General features: G+C 38.1%; 2 protein-coding genes across 2 annotated transcripts; both read right to left on the reverse strand.

The window, feature by feature from the left end:
- Positions 1–854: 854 nt before the first annotated feature.
- Positions 855–3,295, reverse strand: LOC141359353 (uncharacterized). Its single transcript, XM_073861664.1, has one exon. It carries the CDS (start codon positions 3,251–3,253, stop codon positions 1,571–1,573), a length of 1,683 nt encoding a protein of 560 aa, XP_073717765.1. The 5' UTR covers positions 3,254–3,295; the 3' UTR covers positions 855–1,570.
- Positions 3,296–7,253: 3,958 nt separating this feature from the next.
- Positions 7,254–12,607, reverse strand: LOC141348969 (uncharacterized). Its single transcript, XM_055218353.2, has 2 exons — positions 12,451–12,607; positions 7,254–9,626 (listed from the first exon to the last, which is right to left on the reverse strand). Exons 1-2 carry the CDS (start codon positions 12,458–12,460, stop codon positions 7,780–7,782), a joined length of 1,857 nt encoding a protein of 618 aa, XP_055074328.2. The 5' UTR covers positions 12,461–12,607; the 3' UTR covers positions 7,254–7,779.
- Positions 12,608–13,698: the final 1,091 nt, after the last annotated feature.

A 13,698-nucleotide genomic window follows, 5' to 3' on the forward strand; every position in this document is an offset into this window, starting at 1 on the left:
GGTTGGTTGTCACATAAGAATATTGGACATGTAGACCTTTTAAGACTGTTTGTTTGTTTTTGTTTGCTGTTAAAATAAAATAAATAAAGCATTAAATAAAGAGGTTTTAACAATAAAAATTATTTCTTTTTATTTCTCAACACAGTAGACAATGGGCTTTATGCCCAGCTGCACTACTTCCTGAACTTCAGCCAGCTTCTTGTTTCCTGTCTGCCATTATTGGACAAACTGATTAATCCAGGTGTGCCTGACCTCAGTAGTCACAACAACAATAATCGGACACATCTGGATTGGTCAGTTTGTCCGGTGATGGCAGGCGGGAAGCAATGAGCTGGCTGAGGTTCATAGTGCAGCTGGGCATAAAGCCTATTCAAGTAACTGATCACCCACTTTAATCCCATTGTTTAAACATAAGGGGCATTAATAACAACTATCATAGGGGTGAATTCATATTAAAACTTATTTGCTGTTTCTATCTTAAAAAACTAAAAAGTTACACATTATCTTTTTAGATCCCAATTTATCACTGAAATCCTATTGAATCACTATAGGGACAACCAACCCCATACCCTGTGACAACCAACCCGTGATGGGGTTGGTTGTCACATTGTGTCAGAGTGTCTTTGATGGTTAATTACTTCCTGTTACAATACAATCGAAAAGTAAAAAGTATACACATTTAAAGCCAAGACTCCAAAGTTTCATTTCATGTAGGAATTACTGCTGAAAGATTTTTTGAAGATGAGCAATTCATGCATGAGTAAAAATTGTGACAACCAACCCCGGTCTCCCCTACAATAAAGATACAAGAACAGACAGATACAGATACAAGATACAGAAAAGAAACAATAAAGTAGTATAAACCATTTAATGTTATAATGATAAAAATAGACTCAAAGTTAAACACATTTACACAGAAGACACACATTTGGTTTACAATTCAATGGTGGAAAAACTATGAGTGCGCCAATCTGATACTTGGGATCGGTACCGAGCCGACCTGGAGCTTTTTTGCTGGTTCAGGTATCAAAGTAACGGGATCGAACCAAAGCCGTTTAATACTGTGTGTTATCTATGGTTGTTACTGTTAGAAAGGTCAGATTATTATAAAAGCACCATAAACCTTTTTATAAACTACAAAGTAAGCTTATAAAGCAAAGAAGTCTTCCTAATACAATTGATAGCTTTATGTGAAGAACAAACGAAGATATTTAAGTTCATAGAAACTGAATGTTGTGGTGCTCGCTGAGTTAATGTTCTGGAGTAGCAGTGAATTAAACGCGTTATACAGATAAAACCATTTGAAACACATAACCATGGTCAGAATTATGATTTCTATACAACAAACTACAAAAATACAACATCACTAGAACATTCAAATACACACACACAAAACAAAAACAACAAGTAGTTTACCTACCATCATTCCAACATGATGTGGCTCAAGAAAGCTAGTATGTAACCCATTTTTTTTTATAAGAAAGTCATAATTTAAGCTCATTTCTAAACATTTGCTCATTCAGTCTCATTTTGCCAGCACGGGTCACAGATGTTATTTACTTATATGAGGTTAGTTTTGCGATTTCTTTGGGCAAAATAATTTTTTATGTCTTGTTAAGCTACTGGATGAAGTGAAACTCTTTCCACACAGATGGCAATTATTCAGTTTGTCTGCAGTATGAGTTTTCTTGTGTCTTTTCAAGTTACATAATTCAGAAAACCTCATCCCGCAATGTGAACACGTGTATGTTTTTTCTCTAGTATGAACTTGCTCGTGTCTTTTCAACTGATGTGGAGTAATGAATCGATTTCCACATTGTGAACACGCGTATGGTTTTTCTCCAGTGTGGGTTTTTTGGTGGGTTTTCAGACCACTAGCCGTCACATAATATTTCCCACACTCAGAGCACACGTGATAGCTTTTCTCATCGCTATGCATTTTCTGATGCATTCTCAAATTTTGATTCAGTGCAAAACTCTTTCCACAAACAGAACACGCGTAAGGCTTTTCACCGCTATGAATTTTTTGGTGTCTGTTTAGTGAAGATGTTGTAATGAATTTTTTCCCACACACGTCACAGTTGAAGAAGCGGTCTTCAGAATGAGTGCGCTGGTGAACCTTGAGATTTGCTGAAGTCGTGTAACTCTTTTCACATTGAGTACACGTGTAAGGTCTCTCGCCGGTGTGAGTTCTCAAGTGAATCTTCATGGATGTTTTCTTTATGAAACTTTTTCCACACTGAGGGCAACTGAAAGGTTTTTCACCGGTGTGAATTCTTGTGTGTTCCTTAAGTTCACTTCTATTCGTAAAACTCTTTCCACAATGAAGACATTTATACGGTTTCTCTCCAGTGTGACTTCTCACGTGTGTCCTAAATGTGTTTGAATGTCTAAAACTCTTTCCACAGTGAGTGCAGGTGAAGGGTTTCTCTCCAGTGTGACTTCTCATATGACTGTCAAGTTCACTTTTACTTCGAAATCTCTTTTCACACTGAAGACATAAGTAGAGTTTCTCTTCAGTGTGTACTTTTGTGTGACTCTTAAGACCGTCTTTGGTTGTAAAACTCTTTCCACAGTGAGTGCAGGTGAATGGTTTTTCTCCAGTGTGATTTCTCATATGATTGTCAAGTTCACTTCTACTTCTAAATCTCTTTTCACACTGAGTGCACATGAAAGGTTTCTTTCCAGTGTGTACTTTTATATGATTTTTAAGAATGTCTTTTGTTGTAAAACTCTTTTTACAATGAGAGCAGGTGTACGGCTTTTCTCCGGTGTGAATGCGTTCGTGAATTGTAAGGGTCCCTCTTTGTGCAAAACTCTTTCCACACTGCTGACATTCGTACGGCTTCTCTCCAGTGTGAGTTCTTAAATGTGTCTTAATTGTATATGCAGCTGTAAAACTCTTTCCACACTGAGGACAGGTGTAAGGTTTCTTTCCAGTGTGAATCCTCATATGAGCTTTAAGGCTTTCTTTTCGAGTAAAACTCTTTCCACACTCAGGACATATTCTGGTGTTTCCTTCAGTGTGAATCATTGCGTGTGCGTGAAGTTTAGTTTTTTGTTTGAAACTCTTTCCACACTGCTGGCACGCGTAAGGTCTCTCTTTATTATTCTTGCTCGTGTCATCACTGTGGTGTCCTTTACTTGTTGAACTCTTTCTACGCTGATGGAAAATGACTGAATGTTTGGTTCCTCTTTTCTTCGTTGATGTTTGTCTCTCCTCCACTTCATTCACTTCCTCTTCCATTTCCATCGTTATATAAAATAAACATTAAATTATCAAAAATGTATTTTAAACCGATTATTTTTTATAAATGTTACCACTCAAAAAAATATTTTGGGGAGATGTATTTATGTATGACCAAGAGAAAACTGGTTGTAGTTATAATTTGAGATTTAAAGTAAAAAATTAAAGATAAAATTACATTTGCTAAAGAGTTTAATTTAATTAAAAAAGTTAAAACAGCATATCTGTCTTTGGAATATTGGCGTTTGTTTGTACTTTCTTTGTTATTGTCAATTGTATTCAAACTGTAAAGCCTATATAATATTGTAAACCTGTTGTCCTCTTTATTGTTTGTTTGGATGTCTTGCTGTAATATAATTGTTTTTTTTATTAAAACGAATAATTTTTACACAAAAGTGTATAAATTAAACTTTATTTATCTCAGCTTTTATATTGCTATGTGATGGAGTTATAACCTCATGGGCCAAAGACAAAAACATGCTTCACAAAATAAATAAAAAAAAATGTTTTTGTCCACAATGTATCTAAAGTTAAAAAAATAAGTGTGCTGCAAAGAGATTTAAATTGTAAACAAGTGAAATGTAAATAATAAAGCAGATTAATATAATCTTGTTCTACACGTGTTTGTTTTAAACTAAAGACTGAATAAATTTCCTCTTCTTCTCTATAACAACATTAAATACATTCATGTTTGTCTTGAGCTTTATATCTGATCAGAGCAGACAGTATGCAGTGTTTCAGTCAGGATCACACATACAGTACAGAAATAAAACCATCATGATAATGTTCTCATTTAAAATACACACGCAGGTGCATCAACTGCATTGAAACATTAACACTTGTTTAAAAGATGATAAAGATGTAAAGTATAATTACCAGTGCACGGGTGTGGATTTATTTTTCTGCTCTGCTCACGTTTGTCTCTCTTCTTCTTCTTCTTCTTCTTCTTTAGATTTCATGGTAGGTTGTGAAGCAACTTCATAGCTGCATACTGCCACCTACTGTGATGGAGTGAAATAAAACATGAAAAGCACCTCTGCACCTGTAAATTCATTTAGACATGGAAATGTGAGCAGGAAGTTTTGCAAAGTTTGCAGAGGCCCGGACCATTCTAGAGTTGCACATTGTAGAAGAGATGGTGTACGTTTGTTTTGACAATGGACAAAGAAAAGAGAGTGAGAGAGAGTTAAACCATGAGACCTGCATGTGGAGAGGGGATGTGTGGGTGAGAATCAAACCCTCATAAGTGATCTGAAACAACACTACAAGAATGCATACCATACTGCTTCTGATGATACTTGTGGAATATACTCTCAAAATATTCGGAAAATAAAGACTTTTGATGATTTTTCTATACTTCTGTGATTGTAAATGATCAGTTCCACATGAGAGGAATGCTTGACATGGAGCCTATGTTTTGTATCATCAGTGAGATCGCTGAACAAAAGCTGTTGGCTGACATCTTCCTAGACAAAAAAAACACTACCTGAAAACATCATTCTTGTCGGTGTTGAGGGTAGGACCGCAGAGCCGAAAGGTTTGTATGAGGTTAACATGAAATTGTATGGCATCAGCTGTCAAGTTCCAGTTCTCGTTGTTCCAGGACAACATGATTTAATTCTTGGCACCAACTTGATTAAGAGCACAGATGAGTATTGTGCAAAGTGCTAGACAGTTATCACTGGACAGTGAACACTTTTTGGATGTGATGTCAAATCTCACACGCTGGCGACATGATGAGATCCCTAGCAAAATCGGAACCATAAAGCTCCAGCATGCCATCACTCTCGCTGCTAGACTAAAGCATTTAGTGTGAGGAAGACTGCCCAGCAACACTCCATTGTCCCTTGGGAGGACCATTCTCATTGAACCAACAAAAATATACAGATGTGGAAAATGATGAACACATTTTATTATACCAAATACATAGCCTGGTTAGCCAGACCTACATCAAGATGTAAGGTCTGGCAACTCATCACACAGATGGCTCAATCCGAGGGGCACACAATAGGATAGCGCTACGACCAATCAGAGCAACGAAGAAGGTGACGTAGGTAGAGCAACGGAAAAAAATCGATGGGGAAGTCTTTCATGAAAAAGTTTGATGAAGAGATTTCTCTAAGTTACCAAATGTTATAGTAATGGACCTGAATGACTCTTGCGGTTTTTGTGAAAAAAAATTGAGAATTGCGGGTGTGATGGTACATTCTTCAAGCATATTTGAAAAACAGAAGACACTAAGTATTGTCGAAAGACTACTGCATGTCTGAGTGGCGGTAGTTAAAACATCGCCAAAGTCGAACAGGATTTGTAGGTGTTGTCTCAGTGTTTTATCAAGACTTGAACGTGACTTGCCGATGTACTGGTGCCATTGCTTCTGAAGAATCCAGGATTCAAGACTCCCATATACCAACTGGCACTGGCCGCTTCGAATGTCCTCCTGGTCACCTTTGCATAGTTGTTTGGCCTTAAGTCAAAATTCTGTAGCCTCCTTTAACTGGTCTTCCATAAGCGCTATTAATGGTGAAACAACAATCACAAGCCGATTGTGGCTGAGTCCCATGGGTTTCTCCACCAGTGGAGCTAATTGGTATATTAAATTTTTACCATAACCAGTCGGCAAAACTCCAAACACATCTTCCTTGCTTAAAAAGGACTTCAGTAGGGTTCTTTGCTCTTTTCTCAAAGAAAAACATAACTCTCTAAGTCCTCCAGAGTCGTGACCAAAGCCGATTTAAAAGACAGCTGTTCGCCAGCAGCAGCCATTCTTTGTTTTCAAGTGTTTCAAGTCCCAGGGAACCGTTGCAACTCTATTGTCATTATGTTAAGCCTGCCCCGCATACGCTATACATGATGTGATTGGCCTGACACAATTTTTTTGGAGCTCTAAAGTCTATCGAGAGTGCCTAGACTAAACCCTGGCTGCAAATATATTTTGCGGCCGCTAGGGTACGTCTACATTTCTAGGCCAGTGGTTTTCAAACTGGGGGCCGGGACCCCCAGGGGGGCCTCGAAATGGTGCCAGTTTTATGACATTTTATGAAATACATTAATTTATCATGAATTCTGTGTAATTAAACCTAAAAAAAATAAGGCTACTAACCAAAAGCACTACTTTTTGGATAATTTAATGTTTTTTTTTTCTATTAAAATGTTGAGTTTTAGAACAGTTTTTTGTCACAAATTTTCTTTGGGGGGGCCGTGAAGGAATGCACCATACACAAGGGGGGCCGCACGCTGAAAAAGTTTGAAAACCACTGTTCTAGGCTACCAAATACACAAAATAACGTTGTTTTTTAGCAATAAAATAGGTGCACTTTAAATTTACATCTTAGTACATGAACACTACCATTTGACCACAGGGCAGGCCTACCCGTCTGATCCTGCAAGCACCCCAGCTAAAGCCCCTGTCGGATGCTAAGAGGGTCCTTCTGGACAAATGCCTATACTTGATGCCAAGGTCAGCCCCTTACATTTAAAAAAAAACAAGCACTCCAATTTGACTGCAGTCCGTAATTTATGAGGCTCTTTTAGGGAGTACTCTGGGTTCAGGCTTATATTCTGAGCTTGGAGCCTTCCCTCCGGAGAGCACGCCAAATATACTTTCATTATATGTAAATGCAAACCCGTATAAATTAAGTTTATTAAACACAGTTTGGAGGGAACTCAAATCCCAAACAATCGGCACAAAGAGGTCTCTATATTTGGCCATCCCTCACCTCTGTTCTGTGACAGTTTTTGCAGCATCCCTCCTCCACCCCATCGCCTCACTCTCTGCTGGTGTACCTATCCCATGTAAAAAAAAAGGAGGGAGGACTTTGGTTTGGGCTAATGTTCCGAACTTGGAGCCCTCCCCTCAAACGGCAAGCCACATGTTAATTACATGTTCATGCAAACTCCTTAATATATTTTTCTCTACAAAAGTGTTTTAAAACATTTCAGCATATACGTACAAATAATAAACATAAGATCATGACATGAAGATTTCAGTGAAGTGACCTAAAACTTTTGAACGGTAGTGCACACGCATTTTTAACTTTATTTACCAAGCAGAGAAGAAACAAATGCTATTTGAAACAAGACAACATTACAAACAAATATTATTTTACAACTGAGAATCTACATGCACATAAGGTAACACGAGACAGTAGTGTCCTATACCCTTCAAAATCACTGCAACACAGGTGCACATCATCACTCTCCACATCCAGAATGAGCTCTCTCATGTATCTTACATGAACTTAAATGAGTGAACCTCTTTCCACAATGTGAACACATTTATGGTTTCTTTTCAGTATGGATCTTTAGGTGTCTATTCAAGGCTCCTGCTGACGCAAAAAAATGTTCACAATCAGAGCACACATGAACTTCCTCATCATTATGTATTCTCTGGTGTATTTTTAAATATTCAATCACAAAAAACTCTTTTCACAAACAGAACACGAGTGAGGCTGTTCATCGGCATGAATTCTTTGGTGACTTTTTAGGAGTGATGCTGAAACAAATTTTTTCCCACACTCATCACAGCTGAATTAGCTTTTTCCAGAATGAGTGCGCTGGTGAACTTTGAGAGCTGCTGGCGTTGTAAAACTTTTTCCACACCGACGACACCTGAAAGATTTCTCTTCCGAATGAACTCTCAAGTGAATTTTCAGGTGCGATCTTCTAAAAAAGCCTTTTCCACACTGAGAACAACTGAAAGGTCTCTCTCCGATGTGAATTGTTTGGTGATTCTTAAACTCTTCTTTCTCTGTAAAACCCTTTCCACATTGAGTGCAGGTGAAAGGTTTCACTCCTGTATGAATCCTAAAATGAGAAATGAGTTGTGATTTACGTTTAAAACCTTTCCCACACTGATCGCAGCTGAATGATCCTTCTTCAGAATGAGATTGCTGGTGAATTTTAAGAGCAGATGATCTTATAAAACTCTTTCCACACTGAGTGCAGGTGTAAGATTTTTCTCCAGTGTGAATCCTTGTGTGACTTTTAAGAATGTATTTTCTTGTAAAACTCTTTCCACACTGAGCACATTTGTGCGGCTTCTCTCCAGTGTGATTTTTTACATGAAATTTTAGGTTTCTTTTTTCTATAAAACTCTTTCCACAGTGCTTGCAGATGTAAGGTCTCTCTTCAGTGTGAATCTTTGCATGAGTTAAAAAGCTTTTTTTCTGTGTAAAACTCTTTCCACATTGAGCGCATTTGTAAGGCCTCTCTCCAGTGTGAGTCCTTAAGTGTGACTTCAAGACATTTGAATGTGTGAAACTCTTTCCACAATGAGTGCAGGTGTAAGGTTTTTCTCCAGTGTGGATCCTTGTGTGACGTTTAAGAGTCTCTTTATTTGCCAAACTCTTTCCACACACAGTACACTTGCAGGGCTTCATTCCAGTGTGGGTTTTTAGATCTACTGTAAGGCTCTGAGTGCATTTGTACGGCTCCTCTCCAGTGTGAGTTTTCAAATGTTTCTTTAAAACATCTGTACGTGAAAAACTCTTTTCACACTGAGTGCATTTGTATGGCTTCTCTCCAGTGTGGGTTATCAAATGTTTCTTTAAAACATCTGTACGTGAAAAACTCTTTCCACACTGAGTACATTTACACGGCTTCTCTCCAGTGTGGGTTTTTAGATGTACTGTAAGGCTTCCCTTCTCTGTAAAACTCTTTTCACAATGAGTGCAGTTGTACGGTCTCACTCCAGTGTGAGTCCTCAAGTGTGCCTTCAAATGTTCTGTACGTGTAAAACTCTTTCCACACTGAGAGCAGGTGTGAGGTCTCTCTCCAGTGTGAGTTGATGCATGAGACGTAAGGCATGCTTTTAGTGTAAAACTCTTGCCACATTCAGCGCATTTGTAAGGTCTCTCTCCAGTGTGAGATGTCAAGTGTAACTTAAAGGTATTTAAATGTGTAAAACTGTTTCCACACTGAGTGCAGGTGTAAGGTTTCTCTCCAGTGTGAATCCTTGTGTGACGTGTAAGACTCTCTTTTCTTATGAAACTCATTCCACACTCAGAACATGTGTGCGACTTCTCTCCAGTGTGAATTTTTTGATGTGCTGTAAGGCCTCCTTTCTCTGTAAAACACTTCCCACACTGAGTGCATTTGTAAGGTTTCTCTCCAGTGTGAATCCTTATGTGACATGTAAGATTTGCTTTTAGTGTAAAACTCTTTCCACAGTGCTGGCAAATGTGAGGTCTCTTCTTATCATTATGGTGTCTTTTTGTTGTTGAAGTCTTTTTTGCAGATTTTTTGGCTCCTCTTATCTTGGATGATGTTTGTAAGCGATTAGAAGATTTGTCTTCAGTGATGACATCATGAGGCTCCTGCTGTCTCTCCTCCACTTTATTTATTTCTTCATAAGTGTTCTCCTTTACTTCCATTGTATCTAAATAGAATACAAAACTATTTAAAAACAAATTCATTAATAAAACATTTATTAAGTAAGGGATATTGTATATGCAGCAGGTTTTTGCAGAAATAACAGAGTGATCAGGACCTGTCGTGAAGTGGAGGGTCTTGTATCAAACTGAAATTGTTTTTCGCGATAACAACCTGCAATCCTGCTAGACAAAAAGCACTAACCCACCAACGCGTTTCCACAACGCGTTTTCATTCAGAACACGTGAACCAGCTGAAACGGACAAGGAGATCAGTTGCAACACGCATTTGGAAAAGCGAGGTGCTAGAGAGCACTATTCGTTTGAATGCAAATAACAATTTCACCACTTGATGGAAGAAAATTCTACTTCCTGTCCATTTAAACTATTAACAAACTAAAATAGCAGAAAGGCATTTTCTGTGTTTGCCACTACAACAGGATTAGGAAGGCTTCCTGTTCCGAAGGCTGATTCCAAATGATCAGTTCTCATTCTGCTAGATCTATCCATTGCTTTTGACACTGTGAATTATCAGATCTTTCTGTACACCCTGTCATCACTGGGCATCACAGAAACCACACTTCGCTGGTTAGAATCCTATCTCTTTCAGGGTTGCCGTGAAAGGGGAGGTATCCAAAGCACATCAACTGTTCACAGTTATTCTCAATGTACACTACATCACTGGGACCCATCATGGAGGCACGTGGTTTCTCCTAGCATTGCTATGCTGATCAAACACAGCTTTTCCTTTCATCCAGTTGATCCCACAGTAGCTGCACAAATCTGAATCTCAACATGAATGAAGGGACATCACCTGCAGCCAACCTGGCAAACACAGAGCTTTTTGTCTTTCCTGCAAATCCAACTGTACAGCACGATATCACGATCCAGCTAGGTACATCAAGATACCCCATCAAGGTCAGACAGAAATCTCCAGTAATCTTTGATGACCCACTGAACTTTAAACAACACATCTCAAAGTTAGCTTGGTCATTGAGATTTGCACTACACAACAAAGTCATGAAAACGGGTCAGTGTGAAAAAGGTGAGAAGGGTGCTCGGAGGGCGACGTGGCCTCAGATGGGGCCGTGATGTGGGGGGACTCCCCCAGAATAAATATTATGGCCTCATTAGGGGACATGATTTAACTCATCAGCTTGTTAGGGAGACATGTTTATAATTTTTGAAGTAGGCTGATAAGTTGAATCAGGTGTTTTTAATAAGGAGACAACTAAAACTTTCTGTCAGGGGGGCCTCGAGGACCTAGCCTGGCTCTGCCCTACTACGTGCTTCCGCTTCATTTTCATTTCGCTTCAGTACAACGTCTGGGACTGCAGAGTTTCGTTTTCTCCGGCAAAAATCTGCAGGTCCAATCAGCGAACAGAGGGGGGTGGCTAAGAACGATGACGCTGAGGTCGTGCGTCAGTTTGAGTTGTAGTTCAGTAATGGCAGCGGAGAAAGACGTGAGATAAGCTATTCCGTCCGTTGTTGCAAAACTGCTGAATATACAGAAGTTAAAGCCGGCGCAAGAACCGGGTTTGCTAACTTTTCTTGGTCTGATCATTCGTACATGTTTCCGGACGGTTTCGGCGCATGATATATGTCACGACCACACATTAGTGATTGGCTATGGCAGATCCTGAGTGACTCTGGGCAGATCCAATAGTTTTAAGCTTCAACAGAGGACCCTCCTTAAGGGAAGTAACACTTTGCAATGGAGCGTGGCCAGACTCTCTGTACAAATGAAATGAATGTACGAGAGACTGGTTTGACCAGGCTATCGATGACCAGGATTGGGAAGCATTGCTGTAAAGTAAATAAACAATGGCCCCTGTCTTTTATTCTCACAATGAGCTCATCATACTCATTTGTTACATTAGTAGCGTCCGATGAATTCTGTGAATTAGAAAACACGGACAGAATCACGTAATCTATTAAATGGAATTTGACATATTTTTTGATAAATAAAATATAGGTCAGTACACTTAAATCAAAACACTATAAACTAGAGTATCTGAATATTAAACTGCAAAGACTGCAAAAATAATTTATGTTCTGCATGTTCGAAAATACTCAAAACAAAAATCATATTTTTAAAATAATATACACAAAGCATATTGGCCAATATATTGAAATCAGGTTTTTTAAAATCCCTATTGTCGGTATCGGCATTGCCCCACCAAAAAAAAGAACTGGCTCTAAACTTTTGTAATTTGAACTAAAACCTAGCAATAGTTAACATGTATAGGGCCCTATGATTTCCGCGATGTGAAAAACGTGGATGGAATTACAAAATCCAAGTATAAAAATGGAATTTGGAAAATGGAACACTGCAAAATGGAGCAGACAAAAATACTTTTTCCTGCACAGCTTTGAAAGTATCATAGTTGTAGTGACAAGTAAAATACATGCAAGTTGTTAAATTGTATTTGTTTAATGTTTTCTATTGATAAGATATGCTTTATGATTACAGACATTTAATTTAACCATTAAAATCAGAATCCATAAAAATGGTGAAATAAACGAGTGAAATGTAACAGATGATGATGATAATAATCTGCTGTGGTGTTTTTTGTACACTACACATCCTCAATTTAAACTGAATTAATTTCCTCTTTTTTCTCTATAAGATCAACATTAAATACATGCATGTTTGTCTTGAGCTTTATATCTGATCTGATCACAGTATGCAGTGTTTCAGTCAGGATCACATATACAGTACAGAAATATAACATCATGAATTATGTTCTCATTTAAATGACTCCTCGTGTGATAGTGTACTGAAACATTGATACTTGTTTAAGAAAAGATAAAGAGAGAACGTATAGTTACCAGTGCACATGTGTGGATTTATTTTCCTCCTGTTTGCTGCTCTGTGTCCAAGATGCTGTTTCAGTTTTCTTCTTCTGGTGTTTAATGTCGGTTTGGCAAACCAACGTGAAGGTGCAATACCGCCGCCTACTGATCCGGAGTGTGAACAGATTTGGATGAAATACAAAAAAAACTATTCTATATATTGTTTCTGTGTTTTCATGTATTTAAATATTTCATGTGGGCTACTCTTGCAAGAACATGCAGCACGGTTTCTAATTCTTCACATTTGTCACAATTCATTCTTACCTATTTTAAATAGACTATAATTTAATGCTGTATGTCCAGTTCTTAGTTTTAAAATAATGACATTGTGTTTTCCATTTCCATATCTTTTTCTTTCATTTCCAAAATACTCCTGAATCTGAAAGATACGTCTTCCTTTAGACCCACTATTGCATAATGTTTGCCATTTCTTTAAATTATATCAGTCTCTTGAATTTAGTTTTACTTAAAGCTAAAATAATTTCTATTTGTGGATGACTTAATTCTTTCTTTGCTAGCATGTCCACACAAAATGTGAGGGGTGTACTCATTTTGTGAGATATTGTATATAGTTTAATAATAGGGTCAATGTAAACCTTACAAAAATTTACCCTGCTATTACTGCAAATATAACCAAAAAGATGTTGTGTAATGAAACATGGTAATCACAAAACAATCCTGATTGTGTTATAAAAAAAACATGTGTAACAATAATCTGTATTGTAAAACTGTGGTTATACAAATTGGAAAAAAAAAACATGTCTGTACTACATGTCTATTTAAAACATGGTTTATTTAGTTTCCTAAGTGTAAACCTTGCAAAGACATTAAAGCTATGATCTTCGATTTCAAAGATTGTTCATTATTAATAACCTCGTTTAGATGCTGGTTATGGTTCTACAGTAAAATCCTAACAATATGATGGGAAAAAAGAATGAAAAAAAAATCCATTCTCTCTATTGGGTGTACAGCGGCAGAGAAGTTGACCAATGTAAGCTGTCCGGCCGGACAGTTTACATTGGTCGACTGCTCTCATCCAATCCCCGCTCCACTTGATACTCCACCTTGCGCTCGCGTCTCCACCCCATTGCACACCACCCTGCCCACGACATGAAATTTCTGACAGAGATAAAAACGGAGACTCAAACACCGGACTCAAAGTCGAATTAATATAGGGTCCGCCATTGACCGTTGAAGGAGCTTCAGAGAGATATGGGACTGAAA

This window comes from Misgurnus anguillicaudatus, chromosome 23 (genome assembly GCF_027580225.2).
Source record: "Misgurnus anguillicaudatus chromosome 23, ASM2758022v2, whole genome shotgun sequence".
Classification (NCBI taxonomy): Eukaryota; Metazoa; Chordata; class Actinopteri; order Cypriniformes; family Cobitidae; genus Misgurnus; species Misgurnus anguillicaudatus.

What these genes read in the sequence shown, in the direction of transcription:
- LOC141359353 (XM_073861664.1), bottom strand. Translation starts at nt 3,253, where the DNA reads ATGGAAATGGAAGAGGAAGTGAATGAAGTGGAGGAGAGACAAACATCA.